Source organism: Aspergillus pseudoviridinutans (genome assembly GCF_018340605.1).
Source record: "Aspergillus pseudoviridinutans IFM 55266 DNA, scaffold_6, whole genome shotgun sequence".
NCBI classification, from domain to species: Eukaryota; Fungi; Ascomycota; class Eurotiomycetes; order Eurotiales; family Aspergillaceae; genus Aspergillus; species Aspergillus pseudoviridinutans.
This window is the reverse complement of record NW_025091286.1, coordinates 2399812-2426076: the sequence shown is the minus strand read 5'-3', so window position 1 is coordinate 2426076 and position 26265 is coordinate 2399812. Positions and strand designations below refer to the sequence as shown.

Below are 26265 nucleotides of genomic sequence, written 5' to 3'. Positions count from 1 at the left end.
TGATGATTCAACACAACTCGCCTCGAACATTGCGCTGGATTTATAGGATCCGTCATTTGTGAAACAGTAGCAGGATGCGGAAAACGCTTTCCAGGCGCAGCCATTTGAAAGCAATCTAAGTGGATTTCAGAAGACAATGTCATTTCAGGCTTTTGGAAAATACAATATAGTTCTGAGGTTATGCTCACACCTCTGGTGGAGAGAGAAAATCATGTCCGGAGAATAACAACCGTAATAGTTTCAGACCTCCCCAAAATGGGGAAAAGTGAAAGAACCCGTTTTCATAATCTGTGTTATCATACGTAGGACACCTGTACCCTAAGGGACGACTTCAATAAATCTGAATTCTAAGGTTTGCCGCCCATATGACTTCACTTTGAGAGTCGCATAGTCAAAAGACCAACTAGTTTCTGTGGTATCTGCTGCGCGGAGAACAATATCCGAACTCGCCCCGCACTTGCTCCCTATTATATATATTGCTTGTAGCTTTAACAAAATTCCTGCTCTGATGGCTTCTCTTATCTTAGCAGCTGAATTTTTGTCATTATCCCTGCCCACATCATGCTCCTGAATAAATTGGCTATCGCCAGCTTATCTCTGGGCCAACACCCTTCTCATCACCTGGACCACAAAATTCAGGCCGCGGCAAAAGCCGGATACAAAGGCATTGAAATTGTCTATTTCGAGTTGGAAGTATTTTCTCAAGCTCAAAACATTTCGATTCTCGAGGGCGCTGAGAAGATCCGCGTGTTATGCCAAAAACTCGACTTGGACATTCTGTCTCTGGCACCTTTCGAGAATTACGAAGGAGACAGATCGCCTCTCGGTGACAGATTGCAGAAGGCCAGGCATTGGATTAGGGTCGCTAGAGTCCTTCACGCGTCATATTTGCAGATTCCTTCAAATTACAAACCAGACGCTATCGGCGACAAAGACGTGGTCATCAGCGAGCTACAGCAGTTGGCTGATATCGGAAGTGCGGAGCAGCCGGTTGTATCAATTGCATATGAGTATTTGTCCTGGGGAACACACTGCTCTACATGGGATGTCGCTCTGCAATATGTCAACGAAGTCAATCGACCAAACTTCGGTCTATGTCTAGACACGTTTCATGAAGCTACGAAGCTATGGGGTGACCCTTTCGCCGCGTCGGGTCGCTTCCCTGACTCGGATAAAGCCCTTCATGAATCACTCAATCGCTTCGTTGCCAATTGCCCCGTTGAGAAAATATTCTTTCTCCAGCTGTCTGATGGCGAAAGATTCGATCCTCCATTCTCCAAGGGCCACCCGTGGTTTGTCGAAGGGGAGGCGCCGCAATTTACTTGGTCCAAACATGCACGACCATTTCCTCTTGAGCATGACCATGGCGCCTATCTGCCTATTACAGAGATTGCCGAAGCTTGGATCATTGCGATAGGTTTCAAAGGCTGGGTGTCGATGGAGATCTTCGACCGCGGCATGCGGGATAGGCGCAGTCAACCAGAGACTGCTGCAATGAGAGGGATGAAATCATGGGAGACTCTACAAAAAGAGCTCGAGTCAGTATCAAAGGCATAGAATTGCACAGGAGCAAAAAAAGATTCTGTGCAATGCCTATTCCTCGAGACCCAAGGTTGCAACTCTCCATGTGTATATAATTTCAATCGTCACAGTATAACTGTTGGGGATGTGAACTTGGAACAGTTCCATACACTGTGACTTGACAGCAACATAAACAATTCCACAAACAATTCCTAAGCCTGTTTGTTCTGTATGGTTGAGAATGAGCATATATATGTCAGTCATTGTGTAGGGAATAGCATAAAGCCTTTTCTCTAGGTGATGCAGTACATACATTGAGACAGTTGATTGAAAGATTGAAAGTAATGATGTTACATTTGTTGGCGCATACTTTTGTGGATGTGGGTCACTGTGCAGAGCCTGTGATTAGTTAGCACTACAGGAGGAAGATCTCCCTCTACATTAAGATTATTTTTGAGGTTTTGATGCTTATTATCTCCGCCTACATCGTTGAAGCATTCTATGCGCTGATATGGCTTCCATAGGGTTTGAGGTGAAGTTGACGTGCACTACTTAGCGCCAAAAATATCCCTACTAGGCATCCTCTTTGTCGAGAGAGTATGATATGGCTGTCATGACAATGGAGACAGTCATAAGTGAATTTAATTACATGAGTTTCTGGGAAGGCTTAGCAAAATGGTTCCCCCACTAGGACTTAGTATGGATCTTGCATTTAGTCCTTAGTAAAGGAATGTGAACCAGTCATGAAAGCTGCAAACTGTAGTAAACGGTCCTGCTTCATGAATAACATAGTTTATGTGAAATACTCAATCATAAAGAGGTCCCACATAATGTTATTCTACGAGGGAAAGCTTAGATAACAGCAATGAGTATTTCAAAGGATATATAAGGAATATTTGCACCTACAAATAGATCCTCTGGATCCTGTTCAAGCTGACATGAGTGCTGATAAAGTATCCCAAGTTCAATTGACAGATGGTAGTTATACCTTCATATCCCATAATTTCCCGTCCTTGCTTAAGGGATATTCCATTTACATACTCCATGTAAATGTATTTCTTATTATCTTCAGTGCGCTACTCTAATAAGTACATGCAGCAGAACGCTAACAAAATCCAAGTGTCCATCTTGTAGAAACAGTCCGCTGTAGCTGCGTTTGTTGGGGGGCGACACCCAAGGCTTTTGAATGCGTTCCCCGTCGACGGATCCATGAAGAACTCTTTTCCTGCCAGTGTCTTCCCCCCGATATACTCTTACTACTTCCCTGTGAGCTACAGCTAAAAGTTATAGACTTTATTTTCCCCAAGGAACCTACCGTCCTTTTCATTGAGCTGTAAAAAATCTTCAGGAACTCTGCGGCAACCACTTGCAAAAACACAAGAAATAGCAAAAATGGCAATCCGAAGACCTCTGCCTTTAACTCCATCAAACATCCGCCAGTGCAGAATGAATAAGGTGTTTAGCAATGGTGCTCCGCGATTGTTGCTTGAGATCGCCTATGGTCCCTGCTTGGTCCTGTACGTGGAGGAACTGGCCCCGGGGTCCTTCCATTGTTCACATAACCTATGCTTAACTTGGATTCGAGTTTAAGGTGGATTAAACAGCTTATTCAAGTATCACAAATGGTTGGGGATGAAGAAGTGTGTGACCGGATGCATACAGTGACCACAGGGACTGGGGGAGCTGCATGGGGACCTACCCTTGGGGCAGCTGACAGAGCTGAAGATGATAGAACTGGAGGTGAACGCCTATGATACAATTCTTCTTATGTCTCTCGCGCCCTGAGTAGGCTGGCAATAAACATCTTATAGAGGACTCCAGAATCAGCCCTTGTTGGTTTTGACTGACGTACGAGTCGACTTCCTATCTTGTGACCATGACGAGGAGGAAGGCGAAGATGAATGTGTTGGCCCAAAAGTAGTAACGATAGACAAGAGCAACATTTACTGGCAGTTCTCCGCGAGAGTCATTTTCAGCAGATCATCTGGCTCTTAACTGCGTTGGCTTGCTTGCTAGCTCTTAAAATTCTCTTGCTCTAGGATTACTACTTACAGCTAGCTTGGTAGGACGGTATGAGTGCGCAGAACTCTATTACCTATGACTGGGACGATGCAATGGACCCAGTATATCCCCTGTCGCCTATAAATTCTGCACTGGAATCAGTTGTTGTTTGGATTGGGGAAACATCCCTGGTTGGGCGTAGTCCTGGATTATCGACAGATGTCCCAGCCTGAAGTAATTCAAATATATGGTTTTCTGCACACCAGAGGTATTAGGGCAACGCCTTGGAAAGGTACAATGTCGCAAGCCTCCAACCGACAAGAGTATAGAGGCCGTCTGTACACCATTCCCTACTAATAGCTTCGAAACTGTAATTATCTACAAACGATTGATAACCGAAGTGTGCGTCCGTTGTAATCAGTAGCGGCACCTCAGCGACTAGAGAGTTGAAACGCGATCTTCACCGCTATGCCTTCAAATGTGGTGTTACTAATTCCATTACGGGAAAAGGTGGAAAAGGTGGAAAAAGCAACGCACCAGTACTTACCGTTTCTGTTGGAAATAGCTTATTTCTTAATGCCCAAGAAATGCCCTGAAGTAGCCTGGCGTGGTAAAGGGAGACAAAATGTTATAGTAAATAGGCCATTCAGATGAAACGTCATAAGATTCAGTCACTCCTCATCAGTCCATAATCTGTGGAGATCGAATCCCGGAAGTCCAACTGGCGGGATCTCCGAACATACGTCTATCGGAAGTTTCACCGAGAAACCCGCGTCAAATAAACCAGGATGCAATTTTAAGGTACAAGGTCCTCTTTTTGTCATAGGAAAAGAGCTAAACGCCCCAGGTAGACCGCCTTTGTCTTCCACGGCGTCATAGACTGTTTTAGTTCCCTCAGTCGGAGATATGAACCCTGAAATCGACCCGATCACCCGTACGGCCTCTGGCTAGACATCTTGATCGTGCCAAAAGAGAGGGTGCAAAAGGCAGATGGTGCAAAGGAATGGATAAAGGGTAAAGAAAACATGAGTCTATAGAGGGAAGGGAGTTTTCGCCAATTCGGACCAATCAATTCAATTAGTCTTGCGATGTTCTCAGCTAAGCGCCTCCATAAAGAGTGATGGGTGTACCTAGTTGTAATTTACATTTAATCCTTCATTCAGTAGTACCACACAAATAAATGCAAATTATCCCCTTATTGGCTGCCTTCGTCTCCAACCGATTTTATGGGGTCCACAGTCTCCCTGTGAGACGCCCCGCCTTTGTCTACATCCTCGCTTAAAGCCACATGAAGACCCTCGGAGTTGTATGTATGTTGCATTTGGATCTTCTCTCGTCGCATCTCCTTTGATTTCTTGACACCGAAGCCCTCGTCGAAGAGGGTGAAGGCTTCGTCAACCGATAAGCCCTCTAGAGAAAGCATATTAGCAATACACCGTGTCTCGACCAAGGGTCATTGCTTACTAGTTTCAGGATAGCAGAAATAGGCAAGCACAAGGCCGATGATGATGAAGCCAAGGTATAGACCGTATGTCCCGCTGGGTGTCAGCTGTTCGAGTCTGTAATCGGGTCAGCCAAATTTCCCAGTGCTGCAGCGGGAGAGACGAACTCGGTGAGGAAGGACACAGCGACCACCAAATTTGCTGAAAAACTTGCGGTCGTGCTGATAGCACTACCCGCTGCACGAATCTCGAGAGCGAGGTACTCGGACTGGTACCAACAAAGGTGTGCATAGGTGGAGCCAAAGCCGGAGACGAAGATGACGATTCCGGCTATAACCAGGCCAACGTCCTTCTGGGGATAAGGGTAGCCATCAACCAGGACGTGCCCTGTGGGCTTACACATGTAGTAGAAAGCGACGAGACACCAGGTGAGACCAATGACCATAATAGGACCGAATTTCATCAGCAGCCCACGGCGACCGATCCGGTCCACCATAACCATGCCGCAAAGAAGGAAGAAAGTGTTGGTGATTGAGGGGATTAAACCTCCAACAGACGGATTGGAGAGGCCCAAGAGTCCGAATAGAGTTCCAGCGTAGTAGAGAAGGGTGTTGTATCCGGTGAATTGACCAAAAACCTGGATAAAGCTGACGGTAAAAATTGAACGGCGGTACGGCTTGTGAGTCCATAGCTTTTTCGAGCGTTGCCAAAAGGTGGTCGAGCGTTGCAGAGCCGTGGTGGCAGCAATGTGATCCTTGACGATCCGCAATTTCAGCTCAATGATCTCAGGTGAGGCGAACTTGTAGATCGTCTTGAGTACTTCTCGAGCCTTGTCGTCCTGGCCACGAAGGATAAGCACACGAGGCGACTCCGGTAACTTATGCATCAGGGCGAGCTGCACAAGCGAGGGCACAACGCCAAGACCAAACAGGATCCGCCAGTTGCCCTTGACGTGCTGCATGCCGGCACCAATGGCAACGGCGACTGTCTGGCCGAACGGAATGCAGAAGCCATTTGTCCCGACACATCGTCCACGAACGGCTGTGGGAGCCAGTTCAGTTATGTAAAGTGGACAGATTACAGCCGCGCCACCCACTCCGACGCCGAGGATAAGACGACCAGCCACAAGCTGGCCGAGAGAAAAACTCGACGCGATGATGATAGCACCGGCTGTAAAGAATAGATCAGAGATCAGTAAGCAGAGCTTTCGACCCCATCTGTCGGCGAACAGGCCCAAGATGGCAGCTCCGAAGATGGAGCCGACGGTGGTGGCCGCTGTGGCAACCTCCTGTTGAATGTAGGAGAGTGCATAACCAAAATCGGTCCCAACATAAGGAAGTGCAACACCAACAATGCCAGTGTCATAACCGTATAGGAATCCACCAAGGGCCGCCTAGGATTTGTCAGTCGCTTCTCAAAGGCTTGTACGCGACATATCTGACCGAAGCGATCAGGAAGAACAGATAAGGCGTCATCTTGTCCTCATTTTCAGCTTGAATAACGTGCTCATCCTGGAACCATTATCAGTACCTTCCCGCGCCGAGTAAGGGTCGAGGACTTACGATGAGGTGACGTTGTTCGGCTGGGGCAATCCAGTTTTGAGACACAGAGTCTGTCTTCGGTGCCTGATCCGCCGGGGCGGTCTTGACGTCGTGAGATATCATATTGTAGAGTCCAAATGATTAAACATGGATGCTAAGGTGATCGGGACGAGGACGTCGTCAATTTATATACTTGAGATACTGTGATACCGCGAAGCCTCTGTGGACATGCCCTATTTCGGAAAATAAGTACCGATGGCGTCGTCTTGGCCAGTAGTTGTAAGTTTGACCCTACCAGTCGCCCAGATAAAGTTGACCGCTTTGATTGGTTGGCATGGTATGACCTTACAACCTTAAATGGTGACCTTGCTCTTCTTGATAACTATTAAAAATAGGCCATTTTAGGGAGGGGGATACCGTAAAGCTTTAGGTCAGGCCTCGATATCGTAGAGCGCGGAGTCATACTTAGTAAGTTCTGTGCAAGGGTCCTTTAGGAACAAATATACCTCCTCAAGAATGCACAGTCCCAACAGACTGCGAAAATGAGGCAAGACGGAGATCTCAAATCTGGGGTTTGACGCTACCCCCGCTACCCCGCGAATGTGGATCCTGGCAAAGAATTAATGTTTACTGGAAGTGCCAATCGGCCGTAATTCCAGCCCGGAGAATCTAACCCTGGGTTTGCTGACGCATTTTCGGGGATGTGATTCCGACACCATGTGATGCGCCTCCAGAAGTCTTAACTAACCTGACCTAAGTGAGTTATCGCCTGTCAGATTCACTCGGCGTTATTGTAGGATCGTGTGCATGCTCCCAGCTAAAGGGTCGGCATGAATAATAAGTATACAGGCAGGAGCGGGTTGATGAACCATCGAGATGGTCTGTGGGCGTTATCCGTGAATATTGCAATTGCGTCAGCTCTAACTTAAACAGTAAATTAGGCGACTGGTTATCTGAAAGCCTGTTCGTAGTGTAAAAGGGGCCTCAATATGCAGAAAATAAATGGGATGACCACCGCCAAGATAATTTGGTGCCCTGGACATCTTATGAGTGTATTGGCTCTTCATGCTGGCCCCTAGATGCAAAGGTCTCTCGTTTCTGAGGTAGCCGGCCAATCAATCATGGACTGTGGAGCAACCCCGGATTCTGACCGTAGTTGAAAATGATGGGTCGTGGAGTAGACTAAGCGAACGTCCACACAAAAGCCATTTGATTCTGTGTAATATATTGCCAAAACTAACACATTCAACCACTGACCTCCGTATCTTTGGTGTGGCGTCCTGGGGGCTGCGCTGGTTGGTGGGCCGTCCCAAGTCAAAGTTTTGCGGGTGGCGATTGTTTTCCAGGCCACGAGATCTGAAGCCCGCCAAATGCTAGAATTTTAAAACACGCATTGCGGAGTAACCCTATTTACCCCAGAAATGGAGGAGCTCGATAGTGCACATATGGCTGTGGCTAGCTGGGTCGTTCGTATCCTGGTCTCCCAATGGATAATCATCGCAGGATTCAGACCTCGCAGGATTAGCGTAAAGGCCAAGTGTAGTCAAAGGTTAATGGAGCCTGGCATCTACATAAGACCTTCGCTTTCCCCTATTATCTTTCGTCATACTACTTGCTTGACTCTCTGAAAGTGTAGCCTCCCTACGCCGAGCCCGTCCCAGATTTGGCTCCCCATGAATGATATTTCTCTGCTCTTTTGAAGGCTGCTCCTTTGAACTTGCATCCATCGAAGTCTTACTTCCAAAAACAATCGGGATTCCTTGTCTTATGAAACTCAACACCGTCCCCCACAAAAGTCACTATCTCCAGTTTGGTCTCAAGACACCGATGATGGTCTCTCCACCATGTAGGAGTTTCTAAAGGTGTCCTGGTCAACAGCACCAGATCACTCAGGCCATAGTCCCCTGTTGGTAATATTCGCCACGGCCACGAATCTTGAAAAGGCTCTGCAATGAGCCCACAATCCTCCTCCCTGACTCAGGAACCAGAGGGACTTGTCGGGGGCTATCGAGGGAACAGCACCGCTGTCAAGGTCATCATAGGTGTCCTGATCGCCATCGTGTTTTATAATGCAGTCGAACTCACAGTTCTCATCCTTATGACCTTTCGTCGCTACCAGAGTCTCTACTTTTGGTCTTTGATGCTTTCCGCGACTGTTGGGCTTATAGCCAGTGGCGTCGGCAATCTGCTACACTTCTTCGACATTGGACCGTTAAGTTTGGCTCTGGCACTATCTAATATCGGATTCTACTTCCTGGTTCCGGCTCAATCCGTGGTTCTATACTCGAGACTACACCTGGTTCTTTTCAATCAGCGTCTCCTCCATTTTATACTCCGTGCAGTGACCTTCGATGGTATCGTCTTGGCCGTTCTAGTGACGGTTATGTCATTCGGCTCAGCCTTCCTGCAGACGGGCCCTTGGAATGCGGGTTATACGGTCGTGGAGCGGCTGCAGGTGACCTGGTTCTGTATGCAAGAATTCGCTATCTCCGTGCTCTACATCCATGAGACTGTCAAGCTACTCCAGCTTAGACCTGCGAATAACAATCGTCGAAAGAACATCATGCACCAGCTGTTGGCCATTAATATCCTTATCATTCATCATGGACACTGTCGTTGTCGCGATCGAATTCATCGGCTTCTATTATATGCAAGTCTTGTTAAAGGATGCTATTTACAGCATCAAGCTCAAGCTTGAATTTGCTGTGCTTGGGAAGTTAACTACCATCGTGGAGGCCGGTCATCTCGAGCTTACCCAGACTGATCAGAGTGTTCGGTGTGATCTCCAAAACCGCCAAAGACTTGCGGCATCTAATCCGACATGCTCACAAATGACGTCGAATAACTCCAGATCCGTCTCCGAAGTACACAACGCAGATACATACTCAGATGGGTTCAGTGTAACAGGTAGCATGTCGCACAGCGGAAGATCCCACCTGTTATGATTAAAATACAACTTTTAGGATTCACTTATAACTAGTTTATTTCCCTTCAGCCTACGATCGAATAGTAAGATGAATATTTAATTAGGAAGACAAAACATAAATGAAATGTTATCTACCTACGTTAAGGCGCATCGGTTTCGCAACGACGATAACTGCGGGTGCGGGACGCGAGGAGCCGTTACCTATGTGCTGGTGGACCGTCCAAGACTAGCAGAATCGTGAAGGGAGTTGATGAGTGGAGTTAGGGACGCGTTTAATTGTATATCGAGCCCGCTAGGAGGCTTAGCCAAAGGTAAGAAAGGTAAACTAGACACCACCTCGCGGGTTGGGACGGTTAATACCGTCATGGACTTCGCCGAGGCGTCTCAGAGATTTAGAAGTGGCATACCACGAGGTGCCTGGCAGCTGTTTCGCAGACTCGCCCGGGATCACTCGTTAACCGCGCGCATGAAGATCCTGGACCATTCAAAAGCTGGTGTGATGATCTTCGGCACAAGTATCCTCCTGAATGCGGCCCTCACAAAGCCTCTTTGCAGATTCTTGGAGTAATAGACTGGGGCGTTACTTACGCTCCACCGGCGGAGTTCTCTTCTGCTCCGCCATGATGGCTGCTGCTTGAGCAACCAGAATGCTGGGCGGGAGGTATTAATCGTTGACCTGCTCCCGCGGCTCCGGGAAAGAGATGTAGTGGAAAAAGGTCCAGTTCTCAGAGTGGTAGATGTCGTCGCCATTGTGGAGACTCAGCCAGGCACAGTAGCCATCCGGGTGAGGTGCACCTGGTACAGGGGATGATGTGGGCGGGCCCGGAGAAAGAGAGCATGCTTGCGAGTATGACGCGTGAAACACACGGTCGAGGCATAGTCGATGGGAGTCACCTTGGCAGCCTCCTTGCCCACGAGAGGCGAGCGAACCGTGGAATGTGGGCCATCAGTGGCAATCAAGACGGCACCGATCTCCTCAGTCCCATCGATTAGTTCCTCAATTTCTCCTGGGTACGGATGAAATATCTTACTTGGAGAAAGAGCAGCCACCCTTTGATCTTTTCCTTGAGCTCGTTAAGGGACAGATCGCCTTCGGGATGGGGTTTGATACAGCGGGGAATACCATCTGCCCAGTGGTGGATCAGTTTTGCTATGCCTTTCATTGGTTGTTATGGGTGGTTTATTAGCTGTGTCTCTGTCTCCAAGGAGAAAATCCTCTCTGAATGAGGGAAGAACGGTCCAGGGAAAGGGAGGCGCACTCACTTCGTCCAGAAGTAGCTCCGGAAGTGGGCCGTCTCATTTGCGAAGCTATGGCGCCACTAAAAATATGTAACAAATCTGTGTTGGCTGCTAAGCTTGATTGGCTCGGCAGCTTCCGCTCGTATAAACCGCTAAGCTTTGTCTATTTATGTATCGGCGGAGATTGACCGAACTACAGGGAACCAACGGGTTACTAAGATAATCCAATAATCCCATAGAGGCCCTGGAGTATTCCTTTTGCTACTAGATCCGTCCTTTAAAAGTCTACACTTCTCACATACAAAAAATGGCAAATTCGGAGCTGGTACAAATGCCATGGTCTTATCATTGTATGCTTTATCCATTTGACTTGAGAACCAAACTAAGTCTCCAAGCAAAATCCATTCCTTGAAAGCCTAAGTGTTCCCACTCTATCACATGTTGAATATGATTAAAGTGGATAGACCTAAGTAGAACATCCACGTCCAAACCACACCTTCACTTATGAATCAAGATAACAATGTGCAGCCAACTCTTCAGCAGAAATCGCTGCGGCCGGAGCCACCATCAGTGCAGCCACCGCCGCAGTAAGTGATGAAGGAAATATCACCATTCTGGCCACCATTGCAGTGGAAGAGGGATTCCCGGATATGGGCGTCGTCGGTGGACTGGCCGGCAGACTGGAGGGCGCCATTGACCTGGGCTCCATAGTTGCCTGCCGGGAATGAATCGTTAGGTGTGTTAAGTCTGGACGGGAGTGGCGAGTTCACATACCAATGTTCAAGAGGTTATAACCACAGTAGTTCAAGCCAGTCTTGCAGTTGTCTGCAGCGGCAAAAGGAGCCAGTGCGGCAAGAACGGTGAGAGGGAGAATGGCGATCTTAACCATGATGACGATAATATATGAGTTTAAAGAGACAGTGATGTTGCAGAGAGATTGATCGGGATCAGGATTGGAATCAGAGTGAGATACTATGGATTGAGATGGGATAAAGACTCAGGATAGAGGCGGATCAGTCCTCCTTCTTATACCCCAAGGGTCGTCTACATCAATGTTGATCAAGCCATATGTTCCCATTTCTATGAAGTAATATACAGCTGATCTATACATCATAGCACGCCTAATTGGGCGCCTGACGCCCTTGCCAACAGTCTATTATCCCTGGAAACGTGAGGCCACTGGTTATTGCATCGTGCCGGTGTCTAAAGTGTCCACTTTTGTATCCTCAGCTCATATGGCTTATGCAGTGTAACCTTCTGAGACATATTGACTATAAACATATGAATTGATTGCGATGGTGGACAGTACATCTTATGCTTTCAGTACGATAGCTGGGCAGATAACCCAAAAGCAATTGGTATATCATCCCACTTCCCAAGTCTCTCACGGTTGAAAATCAACATCTTATTATCACGTCAAGTTGCCAGCTGTAATCCTGATGTTGAGTTATTATTCAGCAGTACGGAGTAACCACAGCCTCAATGCACTAAAATCAGCGTCGACATGGCCCTCTTCGAGCGGCGATCCCTACTCATAAGGGTAACATATTCGTAGGACCAGTAGCAGGCGTCTAGAGTGGTACACGGTCCAATAAAACCGCTGCTAATTTTGTGGGGATCCGCAGCTAAAACCGCCACTTTCTGGATTCAAACCTTGCCCCAGATTAGGCCTCCCATTCTTGCTTACGATCTGCATTGGCACCTAGGAGGATAAAGCTCTGATGTTGCATTTATATTATGGTACTAAATGCGCGTTTTCGACAAATCTAGTGTATTAGGCCTCTGCCTCATCGAGACTGCGTCAGGCGCCCTGTCCCCTGCATCCGCTCGGCGTTTCGCCTCTCAGACCCCCTAAGGTCCCTGATCGACGTCGACATGGCGCTGTTCAGACCGGTATGAACAGGGATGTCAATGTATGTGAGATTTAATGGATCAACGACACCGAGGCTGACACTCGATTACCCTCGTAGATATGAGCATGGTAGCAAAAGCTGTGATGCCAAGGCTGTCCACAATAATCATAATTATGTCAAGTGGGTAAAAGAAACAATACTGGTCTGTGAGCACTTTGCTTAACGACCATCATTTTGAGTACCATCGCCTAAATATATAAGAACAAAGTACTGTATACAAGAGGCGCTCACCACATCACCCATGTATTTCTCTGCATACGCTGAGGCCTTTATGAAGAGGCCACTTCTCACCAGTACATCTTTCGAGGCCTCATGGAGCAGCTTTCATGGAACAATCCCAGACTGTACAAAGTCAGCGGACGACACGAACCCCGCGAACAGAGCAAACGAAACCATTTTTTAGTCTGGGAATAGCCGACACGTGATCAATACTTCAGGATTCCAGGAATGAGTAAACGACCCTGTAAAGAGTAGTTGGAGAGGTTTTTACGGAGGTAGTAGAGGGAGGACTAGAGGAGGACATGTACTATTATCGCTGTACCTGCCCAGTCTGTGTTCAACAACGTCTCACTTATGGATAGATTCACTAGTTATCGTTAGTTACTACACTACACTAACAACTGAGAATATACTTAGCAGGCTTGGTTCTATCCCTACTATCAATTATTCTTATCTCTTCAACTTGGTTAGATCGCGGTTAGAGCACCCAGTTACATAATTAACCGACCCTGAAACTAGGTGGAAGGGTCGGTTATGCATAAAGTATACCGCGGCTTGCAAAGTTACACTGTTATATATGTCAGGAGATCTGCAATAATCCCACGCACCGAAACTTTACATATATTATAATTAACGACTTTACAACCCTGAAATCGTACTTTAAGATAGTATTCGGTCTACTTCGTACTTGTCGTTAGGTTAGGTTTGTCCGTCCGTTAGAAAATCAATATCAAGCCGACCCAGTATACAGAGTGGAAAATAGCACTGCAGGTCTGTGGCTAACCTGTTTATTAAGTAAGTTTCCATTGCTGTCTTTATGCTATATCATGTACGGAGTACAGAGAAGCATGCTTTACGGTAGTGAAGAAAATCAGATGCTGATCAGCCGCGAATCAAAAGCTCCTCCGTCCCTCGGAGTAACCGCCTGAAGATGCTGCTCGGTAAGAGGGGAAAACCTCGTATTCACGCGGCCTAAACCTTGCACTATACTCTCTTTAGACCAAGCGCAAAAACACAAGACTGAGGACTGCAAAATTGAGGACCAGTAATGTTATTTAAAAGTGATCATTCAGCCTGAGTCCTTTTATTCCTCTTTCTATCCTATCTCCAGGCAGTAGACCCACTACGATTACCAAGACGCGCAGCTTACATTTGCTCAAGACATCATCCAGCCTGATCCGTCCAAATGGAGGATATCGGTGAGTTGGCAGTTGAGTTGGTTGGAGAAGCCCTCTCTTCTGGGTCAGCAGATCATTATGTTTAAGGTGCAAACCATTAACACAGTAACAGAGACCCCCTCTCCGCCGCGGTCAAACTGCTCGTTCGGGGAGGAGTAAAAATCACCCAGCTCTACCTCAACCACCAAGCATGTCAGCAATTCCTTGAGGAGATCCAGACGCTTTTTGTCCGCCTGACTAAGCTAGGATATCTCACACCGCTTGTGCCTGCCTCACAGGAAGAGGCTAAAACGGCCCAGGTCGGATGGATAATGACTCCAGCCGGAGTGGAGAGATTATTCTTCACCGCATACACAGACATCAGTCGCGCGCGCGACCGATTCGGACTTTCGGCCGGACGCCTCCAATCATTCGGATTGCAGGAACCGGTCATCGTAAATCTCAACTCCCCGTCTAAAGGCGCCGCTATCCGCGAGCGCCTAGGAGCAACGTGGCCAGCGGAGTATCGCGAATGGATGCTGCAACGCATCAACCCCTTTCAGTTTATGCCGACTCTCGCGAAGAATATTCTGGGCCGGTATGCGCTGAGCATGGTCCGCAAGTCGTTGCGCTCGCCAGCGCATCATGATCTCCTTCTCGCCCGAATCCTCGGCCTGGCACAGTTCTGCGGTCTTCGAGAAGTGAGTCTCGCCGACCTGATTGATTTGATGGCCCATGCTTGTTACTATGAACGAGTGGCGAGACGCTATATTGCTGCCATGCTTGGAGTGCATTACACTGTCTTCACGGGGTACGCGTTGGCAGATAGCTTTAACGGGCAGCTGTTGGGAAGTCTGGAGAATCCTTTTGAGAACTTCGCCGAGCTAGCGGCAAATTTCTACCATTCGCTGGTGCAAATCGGCGTTGTGGAATACGGCAAACCCCGGCTCACCCGAGCAGAGGACATGCCAAATGTGAAATTTAAGATCGACCGCGGAGCAGGTCCAAAGCACGGTGAACCCATTTACATGATATCCGGCTGGGCCGAAGCGCTTCTTCGCCGGCCGCGCAACCATCCACATGTCCGCTCGGTGACCAAGGACTTCACCATCGGACTCGCAAAGGACGTGGGCAAGAGCTTCGTCCCTTCGCCGCTGCTAAGAAAGATGGGCAATCTGGGGCGGAATGTTTTGAAACAGGATGTGCATGGGAACAACTGTTATTATTCTGCCGAGCTGGAGACGGTTGCCGTCAGTGTCAAAAGGACACCAGGGGGCCAGCTGGTGGGGAAGGTATCGCAGTTTGGCGACTTTCGGCCCATTCCTTTCGGGGGCCAAGGTGTTTTTGGTGTGCAATGCGGTTGCAATCAAGCTGATCCTAAGAAGATTATCCAGGGGTCCAGTCTTAATGGCTGTCCACTGGCGAGTATGTACAAGTATCGAGTGGACGAGAAGCTGCACATTGGGTATGACCAGACGGTCTACCACTGGACGGCCGGAGACCTGCCCATGATCCTCTTCTGGGCGGACGGACATGTTACAGGGACCTATATCCAAGTTGCTGGGGAGTGTGTATATTGCGCTACCAGTCGGGCATTCGGAACGGGGTGTAATCTCATCATAGCAGGAGGATGGTGAGCGCAACTGACAGCCAGGTTGGTGGAATCAATCTAGTCCGATAGACGTGATCTGAATCGGCACCTAGTGCAAGGGATTTGGAAAGAGGGAGACGCGGACTACTTGACGGCGGCCGCATGAGCTGCATACATATTCATGATGAAGACGAATCCTGGTACTTTGAGCTCACAGTGGACGCTAGACCGGTCTCCGCTGACTGGTGACAGCGTCAATCTCCATGGCGTAAATGGCTACCTACCAGACTAGCTCGTTCATAATAATGACATCAGTTCTCATACTTGTAAGTATTGTGGTTCGATTAAAGCAAGGTTGGAGTTCTCTGTGGAGTGGTCATCCCCAAAAGGACGGGAGGCTGTCACTGGCGTATCTAAACCTATTTTAGTATATCGGAGAATTTCATTGGGAGATGGAGTAATTTTAACCAAAGTCTCCGAATGAGGGTCTTGCTTACAAATCTAAACTTCCCAAAAAATGTTAACTATGAATAAGATTCGTTGCATGACTTGCATTTGACTGACTTGGTTGGACTGATCTATGGATTTCTCGCCCGTGGTGACGCATGAAAACATCAACAAAGGGCCTACAAAGCCCACACGGATGTGTAATCGTATGGACGTAACCACTTTAAGTCCGAGGCTTACATGGGTAATGTATAGATATAAATGTCACAACAACTTCTCCGCATAAGAGAGTTTGGTTTAGAACACTGAGAAACATAGAACCTTATTCTATTTATACAGCATGTCTGGGCGTGCGAAGATCCTCGTTATTGGCGCAGGCGAGCTGGGCAACCATGTCTTACACTCTCTTGCACAGCATCCTCATCGAGATGGCGCAACTATTGCCGTTTTACTACGGCCCTCGAGCATCGCATCCACCGACCCCGACAAAGTCAAGGAGCTCGAGGAACTGCGCAATCTGAATGTGCAACTTATTCCTGGCGATATTGCCAAGGACTCTGAAAAGCACCTCTCAGACATCTTTGGTGCATACGACACAATCATCGGTTGTACCGGCTTTGCAGCTGGCTCTGGCACTCAGCTCAAACTTGCCCGTGCTGTTCTGGCGGCTCAGGTTCCTCGATACGTGCCCTGGCAATTTGGAGTCGATTACGATACTATCGGCCGGGGTTCCGCGCAGGATCTATTTGATGAGCAGCTTGATGTGAGGGATCTCCTGCGCTCGCAGAACCGGACTAAGTGGGTGATCATATCGACCGGCCTGTTCACTAGTTTCTTATTTGAGCCTTGGTTTGGGGTCGTCAACTTTAAAGATGATACGATAGTAGCCCTTGGAGGCTTGGATACCAAGGTATCTGTAACAGCACCGGAGGATATTGGCAAAATTACTGCTGAGACTGTGCTTGGCTCGAGCGCTGACTCGGTCTTCGATAACAAGCCGATCTATATCGCTGGAGATACCTTGACGTATGAACAGCTGGCACAGTTAGTTGAGAGGATAACCGGACGCAAATTTACCAGGCATATAAGAACCGTGGAGGCTGCCCGGACTGATCTTGCGGGCGACCCTGACAACACCTTGTTCAAATATCAGGTTGTTTTCGGTGAAGGGCGTGGTGTAGCGTGGGATTTGTCCAAGACGTGGAACCGTCGGGTTGGGATCCATGCTTTGACTGCGGAGGAATGGGCACGACTTCATTTACAGCATAGTGTATAGCCGTAAATGGCCATTTACAACATAGATATCCATACGACGGAGTGCTACTTGAACAAAAACACATAGACTCTGCCACTCGGCTCGCAGTACCCATCCCGGTCCAGCGCGAACCTGCTATGCATAGGGTTCGGCCTGGGGTCTGAACCGGGCTGGATAGTTTACCGTAGAGCTTTTGATATCCCAGCGACGAGCACAATCCATAATTCTATTTATTGGCCAACTGAAAGGATGATAGGACGTCTCCATGTAGAGCATCGCTCGTGAGCATGAAGCAAATATACTGTCCACACTTGAGGTATACTACACCTACGGCTAACATCGGCCTAAGCAAAATGTATCTTTGCGGGTTCTCGTACTGCCAGCACAACCATACCTAGGACGGAATCAGCGCACGCCCTGTGGGAGACAAGGATGAGTCATGCAATATCAATGCAAAGAATACAGTAAATGTATAAATATGGGATACGTATCACCTCTATACCTCTGCTTTTGAGGTCATTTAGGTAGTAAAATATTGATAATCCAAGATCACAATATTCACAATGGTGAAACTTGATACATTTGAGATTGATCATGTAAGAGATGTGCAACTTCTGGCAGAGAGGCAAACCAACTGATTTGGAGTGCAATAGTGGATTCTGACTCGCAGTCCAGGAGCCAAGCACAATCTTGCCCATTCATATTCCCTTCCTGTCACTATCCAGGAGCTGAGCTCGCTAGGTAACGACTCTGTTGAATATGCCGATAACCCCTTGGCCACGACTCTGTCAGTGCCAATGAACTATGGTCCATCTTTCACAGGCCTTGAAGAGCTGCGCATGAATATAGCTGAATTGTACGCCAGTGAATCAGAGGCCGCCATATCTCCCAACAACATCATCACCACACCTGGTGCATCGCTGGCAAACTTCATCGTGTTCTTTGCGCTGGTCGGACCCGGAGATCATGTCATTGTCCAGTATCCAACGTACCCTCAGTTATACTCTCTTCCAGCCTGTCTGGGTGCGGAAGTGAGCCTCTGGCAAGCAAGCGAGAATAATCATTGGCAGCTGGATGTGGAGCAACTGGAGCGCCTCATCCAGCCCAATACCAAGATGATCGTCTTGAAGTAAGCGGTGTTCTCTCTTTCTTAGGTCGAGCCTATTCGTTTGACGCTCTTGTCCCTCAGCAACCCTCAGAACCCCACAGGCGCCGTCATTACCAAGTCAACTCTTGGTAAGATAGTCGACCTGGCCCGGCGGCGCTCCATCACCGTCTTCAGCGATGAGATCTATCGCGCATTGTTCCATTCAATCTCGCCGACGGATTCCGAATATCCCCCTTCCCTGCTCTCCTTTCGATATGAGAAATCAGTGGTGACGTGCTCGCTCTCAAAGACGTTTTCCCTCGCCGGGATTCGCGTGGGCTGGATAGCCTCTCACAGTTCTTCCATTCTCGATCTCTGTCTGAACGCCCGCTCCTATACGGTCATCACAGTTAGCCAGATCGACGAGCGAATTGCTGCTATGGCTCTCGAGCCTGTTCGTCTGCGGGAATTGATGAAACGCAACCTAGGTCTCGCAAAGCACAATCTAGAGGTTGTGCAATCTTTCATTGACCAGCATTCTTCGATCTGCGAGTGGGTTCGTCCAGTCGCTGGACCAGTCGGGTTTGTCAAGTTTAGCCGAAACGGCGTAGCTATCGATGATGTTGAATTCTGTATCCTTGTTCTCGAAAAGAAGGGTGTGCTACTCGTGCCGGGACAAAAGTGCTTTGGAGAAATGTTTAAGGGTTATGTCCGACTGGGCTTTGGACAAAGTACCCAGGCTTTGGAAGCTGCATTGGAGGCGCTGGCAGCTTTCATTAACGAGTATTATGAGGTGGTGCCCTTGGCTGAACGGAAATGATCAAGTTGAAGTTTCCTGGCGTCAGGAAGATAAGTATTATTGTTTGTCATGTCCTCGTTAATTAGTATCTAAATAAAATTAGTCTAAATATTACATATTACATCTTGTATCGCGGTGTCTACTTGTTTACTCCCTCCAGCACCACGGTCAATAGAGAGGATTATGTACATCCCGAGAACCCCGCTCAATGACCTCTTCTACGTTCCAGCGTGGGGGACAGATTAGTTTCTGGGCATCTCTAACAGTCAGTCCCGGAGGCAGCGGTTCTTTTAATCCTCCAGCCACGCCTGTGGAATACTTTAAGCCCAGAATATCACCGACCTCGTTACATACTCGGAGTATGTGGTCAAGATCATCCTTTGTGTGAGCAGCAGAAACACATAGTCGGGCCCGAGATAGCTCCAGTGGGGTGGCTGGATAGGTCACCACCACGACAGAGATCTTCCGTCGTAGCATCTCATGGGAGAATGCCGGCATCTTTGCTGGGTTGTACAGCATTAACGGCACAATGGGCGAATCATCATGTCCGTAAACTATAAAGCCAAGTCTTTTTAGGCCCAGTCGCAAATATCGAGCATTGAACCCAAGTCTCTGTACCCGTTCCAGGCCCTGACCCGGGTGAAGAGGATCCTCATCGGCGATCAGTCGCAAAGAGGAGGAGATCTGTGCCAGAACGGCAGGAGCAGGGGCTTCGCCGAAGATTTGTCCAGCATTTGTGGCGCGCAGTTTCTTAATGAGGGTCTTGTCTGCCGCAATATACCCACCATTGGCACCGAAAGACTTGGTAAATGTACCCATGAGAATATCGACCTCAGCAGGATCGACCTTGAAGAAATCGCAGACTCCCCGTCCACGAGGCCCGACCGCGCCGATGGAGTGAGCTTCATCAACGAAGAGATAGAATTTATAACGCTTCTTAAGCTCCAAGATGCGGGGCAGATTGCACATAGTGCCTTCCATAGAATATAGACCTTCGACCGAGACCAGGATCTTCTTCCAGGGCCGGTGGGTGCGGGGTTGGCCCTGGGAGATGGCCTCTCGAAGGCGTCTCTCCAGATCCGCCATGTTGTTATGCGCAAAGACCTGGATGGCAGCTCCTGAGAGACGTGCCCCGAAGCGAATGGACGCATGATTGAGTTCATCCGAGAGGATCAGGCATCCCTTGTCCATGAGGGCAGGGAAAATCGTGGCATTGGTAACAAAGCCCATGGAAAAAACAATCGCATCCTCCTTTCCCACGAACCGCGCCACTTGTTGCTCGACCTCGGCATGAAGCTGTGGGGTGCCGGGTTCGGCAACTGAGCCGGCCATAGTGATTCCATTTTGACGAATAGTTTCTTCGGCGAGATCAGAACAGGGTCCCTCGGACTGCGCAAATCCAAGATAGTTGTACGAGCTAAGGTTTAAAGTGTCCGTGGTCGTCCCTGTGAGCCGGAAATGGAGGTTGTCATCCGATTGCTGATCCAACAAAGTGATATATCTCCCTGGAACGCCGGTGGTCGGTCGCTCGAAACAGTCATTGATCCGCCGCTTCATGCGTCGAGTATAGAAGCTCTCGAAATCACTGTACAACGAGGCATAGCCATTTTGCGGGCGGAGGTGCTTGTAGGTGTGAGATCGAAAATACTTGTCGCAAAAGTCATGGAAGTGGCCGAGAAAGATCAAAACGAGGAAACTGATATAGGTCGTGAGAGCGGTGAAGTATGGCGGCTCGTCGAGGATCGGGTCGGGGATTTCGCCCCCGCTGTGTTTGCTCACGTAGAGATGCGACGGATCGCCAAGGGGACCAAACTCGGCGTGCTGCTTTGCGAGTCTCTGCGCTTCGGCTGGATTGTAGATCTCACTGGAGACTGCTCGAAGAGAGGTAAGCGCGACGGAGTGAGGTTCAGATTTGCTCCGTCCGTTCTCGCTCGCTTTGGACGATAAAGCTTGTGGGCCAGTCGCGCTGGTCAAGGGTTTCTCTTTGCGTTTCCATCGTGGCATGATGGGAACCAACCGAAATTGTGGAGGAGAGATGCCGTGGTGGATAAACAAAGTGATGAATGTTGATGGAATTTGGGTTTGGGAGGTGGGAATACCCGCCCGTGCTGGTGAAGGAACCTGAGGCAGCGAATGTCCACGTGCCGACTTCCGAAAGTCCCGATGCCTTGGGCAGTCTGATTGGTTGAGCCTCGCAGGCAACCACAAATCCCTCATCAGAACCCAAACAACCAAAGACAGATGAGATCTCCTACGGCAGTACCTATGCCGTACTCTGTATCTAGGTAATGAGGTTCCAGGACAGCTTCTAGTTCTCACTCTKGCCAATCTGTCAAATCCTGCATTTCCATATGGATTCTATTACTTGAATTTCTCGAGCCAATGATGCCACATTAGAAAAAATGACCGACTGGATCAACCAGGAACCCAAATATATATTACTCAAGACAATGAGAAGATGCCTCGCTTGAAAATATCAGATCAACGAGAGTTGTCATGCCGACCATCGCCACCGTTATAGCGCAATGTTGGGAGGAATATACCTAGCTATGTCGTGGCCTCCATCCAAGGCAGCAGCAGGTGTTCCATTGGTTCAATATCATGCAATAATGGATCCCACTCTCAGGTCCATTGAGGAGTCGGACGTCCGGCGGAGCGCTGGGAGCTAGCAGAGGCGTACGGGTCTATTCAGAGCATTGGATGTAACATTAAGAAGACTAATAAATCCGTCTGATGGGTATCACAATTACAGGATTGGCTCACCCAATCACACAGTGAAGATCATTATCTGGCATACAAGCTTCCCAAGCGGGGTGAAGCTTCTGCTCCACATTCCTTGGTGTTGCGTTTCCTAATAGAACAGAGAGGAGTGGGATACAACTAATATTGCTCGTAAATAAAAGCATGGTCTTTCCCAAGTGTAACTGCTGTTTCTTTGTCAATCACGCCAGAATGCATTTCGCAGTCAGTGCAATCACCCTGCTTGTGGCTAGCACCACCCTGGCCCTGGAAAGTCCTCATCGCAAAGCAGTCAGACCAATCAAGGTGGATCATGGCCATCTAAAGACTCGGGCTGTCACTGTCGCAGATGACGGAGGCTATAAGTATCTGAATAAGAAGACGCAGCGTACGTTTAATCTACCTACGAGTCTCCCGGTCTGATGATTGTTAGGATTTCTCGTAAATGGCACGGGCATTCCCGAGGTGGACTTCGACGTGGGTGAATCTTATGCCGGTACTCTTCCCAACAAGCCAGTTGGGAATTCCAGTCTATTCTTCTGGTTCTTTCCATCTCAGAACCCCAAAGCACATGACGAGGTAGATGTAGACCCAGCATAAAAATTGGTGCACCTGACTGACAGTCGGCAGATCACCATCTGGTTGAATGGAGGCCCAGGATGTAGTTCTCTCGACGGATTGCTGCAGGAACATGGTCCTTTTCTCTGGCAATCTGGCACATACAAGCCCGTCCGCAATCCATACTCTTGGACTAACCTGACCAACATGGTCTATGTGGATCAACCGGCCGGAACTGGCTTCTCCCCGGGGCCCTCCACGGTCAACAATGAGGAGGATGTTGCAAGGCAGTTCAAGAGCTGGTTCAAGCACTTCGTTGATACATTTAACCTGCATGGCCGCAAGGTGTATATTACTGGAGAAAGCTATGCTGGACAGTATATTCCTTACATTGCCTCGGCCATGCTGGACGAGAAAGATACAAAGTACTTCAATGTGAAGGGCATCCAGATCAACGATCCGTCCATCAACGACGATTCTGTGATGATATATGGTATGCACCTCTTCCGTCATGTCCGCTCATTATTTCAAGGCTGATATATCGAGTAGCACCCGCTGTCAGCCACCTGAATCAGTACCTGAACGTCTTCTCTCTCAATGATACTTTCGTCAAGGATATCAATGAACGTGCTGAGAAATGCGGATACAACAAGTTTTTGGATGAGGCTATCACCTTTCCACCTCCAAAGAAATTCCCTGTCGCCCCAGACCCATCCCAGAACAACTGCTCTCTCTGGGATGAAATCGTTCAGGCGGCCTACTATGTCAACCCCTGCTTCAACTTCTACCATCTCACCGACTTCTGTCCATATCTATGGGATGAGATGGGCTTCCCCTCTCTGGCCGGCGGTCCCAACAATTATTTCAATCGCTCGGATGTTCAAAAGGCCCTTCACGTCCCTCCAACGGACTACTCCGTGTGTGGGGAAACCACAATCTTTGCTAAAGGCGATCAATCCGTTCCCAGCGCCCTTGGTCCTCTCCCTAGTGTGATTGAGCGTACCAACAATGTCCTTATCGGACATGGATGGCTTGATTATCTGCTATTCGTGAACGGATCTCTCGCCACGATTCAGAATATGACATGGAACGGTGCACAGGGCTTCCAGCAGCCGCCTGTAGAGCCCCTCTACGTTCCCTATCATTATGGCCTTGCAGAGCTCTGGACATCTACTGCGCCAAATCCGTACGTTCTGGATGCTGGGGCTGGATATTTGGGTACGGCCCACACTGAGCGCGGCCTGACCTTTTCAACAGTCTATTTGGCTGGCCACGGTAAGAGAATCATCTATACCTACATGTTTCGTGCTGACCGCCGCAATAGAGATCCCGCAGTATACGCCTGGAGCAGCTTACCGTCAATTGGAATTTCTGCTCGGGCGTATTGACAACCTGTCATCGCCTGGAAGCTATAGTGCTTAGGAAGTCCCGGCGTCACAGGCCACCATCCACTATGTTAAAGTGGAGGATGAAAAGGGCGCCCGATTCTCTATCCCTAGGGATACCTTGAAAGTTAGGACTTGTTAGAGTACTATGATCGATGGGATCGTCTACGAAGAATTATAGAAAATTCCAGTGTTGACCAAGATGGGGGAAATGTCTGATGTCATTGAGCCGAGACTATCCCCACACTCGCCAAAGTCTCCACATGTGAAAAATGATTGCCTACCTTTTCGGTGTATATAGCGGTGGGAAGTCTGAAAATAGAATTAATTCTTGGAAATACATCAATATCTGCTGGCTTTTTGCACTGCATGTCCAGAATGAGCACGCAAGGTCCTCTATTTATCGCCCAGGAAGCCGTCTGTTTCTATCCTATCAGCACCATCTATGATTCCTGTCCCCGTTATCTCTTCTACGCTCTTCTTCTGGCCAGCTGCGTGACACGATGGACTGGATGGCTGGCCGACGTGTTCCTAGGTGCTGCAGCAACATACGCAGGAGTCGCCGCCATCCAGGCTTTCATTCTCGTTTCCAGTCCCTCGTCGCCTGTGGACCCGGGACCGGTTACCATTCCATATCTGCCCCAAAATACCAGCCTTTGGGATAGTTTTCCTCAGCTCATCACGGAGAGAGACAATGTGGTGGTCCAGCCAGCCGCTGTGGAATTGGATGCCGATGCAGTCAGTGCTATTGTAATCACAGGCTATCTTGTGTTTCTGCCCTTGCAATGCTGGTCCCGCGTTCTCTCGCAAGAGCGCATTCGAGTTATCCTATTCTACCTCTGGAATACCCTGATGTTCGCTGGTTCCATTTGCGCGTTGGTCTACTCAAATACTGCAAAAAACACACCGACCCAATACATGTTCTGCTATCCTGACCTCCCTCCGTTCGACGAAACATCCAGCGATGGTTGGCAAGCCTCATGGCGAACATCCACTTGGAACAATAGTGTCTGGAGCATATTCTCCAATATCACCCTCTGGGGTCAGCTCGGTGACATCTGCTTCAACCCTTGCTTCAACACCAGTCAGATTCTTCGCCAGCAGACGTCTTTGAACGTGTGGGTTGCGACCAGGAACTCGGAACTGGACCACCCGCAGTCATTCTGGAACAAGTTTGTATATTCAAGGCGTTACATATACAGTCTTCTTGGCGTCACTGTCATCTTGAACATCATCCTTCTTGTCTCGAGGTTCTTCCCCTACGGTTCTCGAATCCCGTCCGTGCAGATGGTGGTCGTTTGGCGAGAACGCAAGGCCATACGGAGCAGCTTTCGGGAAGGATTCTGTCTACTGAAGTCACTTGCACGCCAAAACGATTTCCCTTCCTCCAAGGGCTCTATTTGGCGCCGGTTTCGGTCCGTCCTAAGTAGGCAATTTGCCAAAGAATGCCTTCGTCTATTGGCAGACGCCCTCATTCTCGTTGGACTGTTACTGAGCATCATCATCAGCCCCTTGACACTGATCGCATTTGTCGCCTGGATTGAGTGGTACATACACAACGATGGACCGCCCGAGGAGAATCCTCAGCAGGTTGGACAATGGTCGTACCTGGTTTCCATCGGGCTGTTGCTCATTTCCGCGTTGATCCTGAGATTGAAATATCATGTTGCCTCAACTCAAGAATTAGATGATGAAATATACGTGCTCAGAGAGCGCCTGGCGGATGCGGAGAGCAGAAGGTTGCTACGTCCAGAGTGACGGACACGCAGAGGCCAGTCATCGAGCTTGAAGGCTTCCTCCAGTGCTGCTTCTAGCCAGCACTTCGGATCGTTCTGTCTACCGTCATCAGGTGTTGTCGAATTCAGCTCCATGTCTGCCCGAATCCGGGAGCGGGAGATTGGAGACTGTCGTGAAGTGGTCCTTCCAACTACTCGATCCGATATTGGCACAGTCGATGTAAGATTATCTGGTATCCAATTGACGAGGCGAGTTGGGTCATCTAGAAGATTGACGATTCCTTCCTTGTTCTCTTGCTGTGCATTTGGATTTGTGAGTATGACCTTCACTGCTGGCTCAGTGATGTGTCGTCAACAATGCCGTGGAAACAGTCCATTACAACTTTCCATTCTGGCAACGTCCTGTGGTTGTCAAAGAGAGATAATATTGATCACGCAGTAGACGGTCGTCTCCTCGGAAATTTGCTTTATAGGATCGTACAGCAAATCGCAGAACCACGGCAAGTTGTGGTTTTGAGACCTTTGACAAAGTCCCCGTCGTCGATAAAGTCGAGGTTACAGCGCTTCGTCTCCAACAGCCTCACCGGCAGCTGCATTGCGAGAAAGCAGACCACCCCATTTGGACCGTAGATCGGTGCAGACCCATCATCCTACGACCGACCGGTCGGTCCGGGTGTACACTCCAATACACCTCAGGCACCTGCTCAAC

General features: G+C 48.8%; 11 protein-coding genes across 11 annotated transcripts; 7 read left to right on the top strand and 4 right to left on the bottom strand.

Annotated features, from left to right (window-relative positions):
* Positions 1-561: 561 nt before the first annotated feature.
* Positions 562-1557, top strand: Asppvi_009279 (sugar phosphate isomerase/epimerase family protein; the record flags this gene model as incomplete). The annotated part of the gene is made up of 1 exon (XM_043305136.1): positions 562-1557. One exon carries the CDS (start codon positions 562-564, stop codon positions 1555-1557), a length of 996 nt encoding a protein of 331 aa, XP_043161071.1.
* Positions 1558-4717: 3160 nt separating this feature from the next.
* Positions 4718-6628, bottom strand: Asppvi_009278 (sugar porter family MFS transporter; the record flags this gene model as incomplete). Its single annotated transcript, XM_043305135.1, has 5 exons — positions 4718-4932; positions 4987-5081; positions 5132-6357; positions 6407-6475; positions 6527-6628. The coding sequence occupies 5 exons, from the start codon at positions 6626-6628 to the stop codon at positions 4718-4720; spliced, it is 1707 nt and encodes a 568-aa protein (XP_043161070.1).
* Positions 6629-8456: 1828 nt separating this feature from the next.
* On the top strand, positions 8457-9037 carry Asppvi_009277 (uncharacterized protein; the record flags this gene model as incomplete). The annotated part of the gene is made up of 2 exons (XM_043305134.1): positions 8457-8973; positions 9033-9037. The coding sequence occupies 2 exons, from the start codon at positions 8457-8459 to the stop codon at positions 9035-9037; spliced, it is 522 nt and encodes a 173-aa protein (XP_043161069.1).
* Positions 9038-10190: 1153 nt separating this feature from the next.
* Positions 10191-10594, bottom strand: Asppvi_009276 (uncharacterized protein; the record flags this gene model as incomplete). Its single annotated transcript, XM_043305133.1, has 2 exons — positions 10191-10406; positions 10463-10594. The coding sequence occupies 2 exons, from the start codon at positions 10592-10594 to the stop codon at positions 10191-10193; spliced, it is 348 nt and encodes a 115-aa protein (XP_043161068.1).
* Positions 10595-11206: 612 nt separating this feature from the next.
* Positions 11207-11559, bottom strand: Asppvi_009275 (uncharacterized protein; the record flags this gene model as incomplete). The annotated part of the gene is made up of 2 exons (XM_043305132.1): positions 11207-11385; positions 11445-11559. 2 exons carry the CDS (start codon positions 11557-11559, stop codon positions 11207-11209), a joined length of 294 nt encoding a protein of 97 aa, XP_043161067.1.
* Positions 11560-13988: 2429 nt separating this feature from the next.
* Positions 13989-15596, top strand: Asppvi_009274 (uncharacterized protein; the record flags this gene model as incomplete). The annotated part of the gene is made up of 2 exons (XM_043305131.1): positions 13989-14044; positions 14093-15596. 2 exons carry the CDS (start codon positions 13989-13991, stop codon positions 15594-15596), a joined length of 1560 nt encoding a protein of 519 aa, XP_043161066.1.
* A 741-nt stretch (positions 15597-16337) lies between these two features.
* On the top strand, positions 16338-17273 carry Asppvi_009273 (aromatic alcohol reductase; the record flags this gene model as incomplete). The annotated part of the gene is made up of 1 exon (XM_043305130.1): positions 16338-17273. The coding sequence occupies one exon, from the start codon at positions 16338-16340 to the stop codon at positions 17271-17273; it is 936 nt and encodes a 311-aa protein (XP_043161065.1).
* A 542-nt stretch (positions 17274-17815) lies between these two features.
* Positions 17816-19159, top strand: Asppvi_009272 (putative aminotransferase; the record flags this gene model as incomplete). The annotated part of the gene is made up of 3 exons (XM_043305129.1): positions 17816-17848; positions 17906-18381; positions 18442-19159. 3 exons carry the CDS (start codon positions 17816-17818, stop codon positions 19157-19159), a joined length of 1227 nt encoding a protein of 408 aa, XP_043161064.1.
* Positions 19160-19306: 147 nt separating this feature from the next.
* On the bottom strand, positions 19307-21142 carry Asppvi_009271 (putative serine palmitoyltransferase 1; the record flags this gene model as incomplete). The annotated part of the gene is made up of 1 exon (XM_043305128.1): positions 19307-21142. The coding sequence occupies one exon, from the start codon at positions 21140-21142 to the stop codon at positions 19307-19309; it is 1836 nt and encodes a 611-aa protein (XP_043161063.1).
* A 948-nt stretch (positions 21143-22090) lies between these two features.
* On the top strand, positions 22091-23857 carry cpdS (putative serine carboxypeptidase (CpdS); the record flags this gene model as incomplete). The annotated part of the gene is made up of 5 exons (XM_043305127.1): positions 22091-22265; positions 22311-22456; positions 22508-22928; positions 22985-23710; positions 23760-23857. The coding sequence occupies 5 exons, from the start codon at positions 22091-22093 to the stop codon at positions 23855-23857; spliced, it is 1566 nt and encodes a 521-aa protein (XP_043161062.1).
* Positions 23858-24198: 341 nt separating this feature from the next.
* Asppvi_009269 (uncharacterized protein) lies at positions 24199-25578 on the top strand (the record flags this gene model as incomplete). The annotated part of the gene is made up of 1 exon (XM_043305126.1): positions 24199-25578. One exon carries the CDS (start codon positions 24199-24201, stop codon positions 25576-25578), a length of 1380 nt encoding a protein of 459 aa, XP_043161061.1.
* Between the last annotated feature and the right edge of the window lie 687 nt (positions 25579-26265).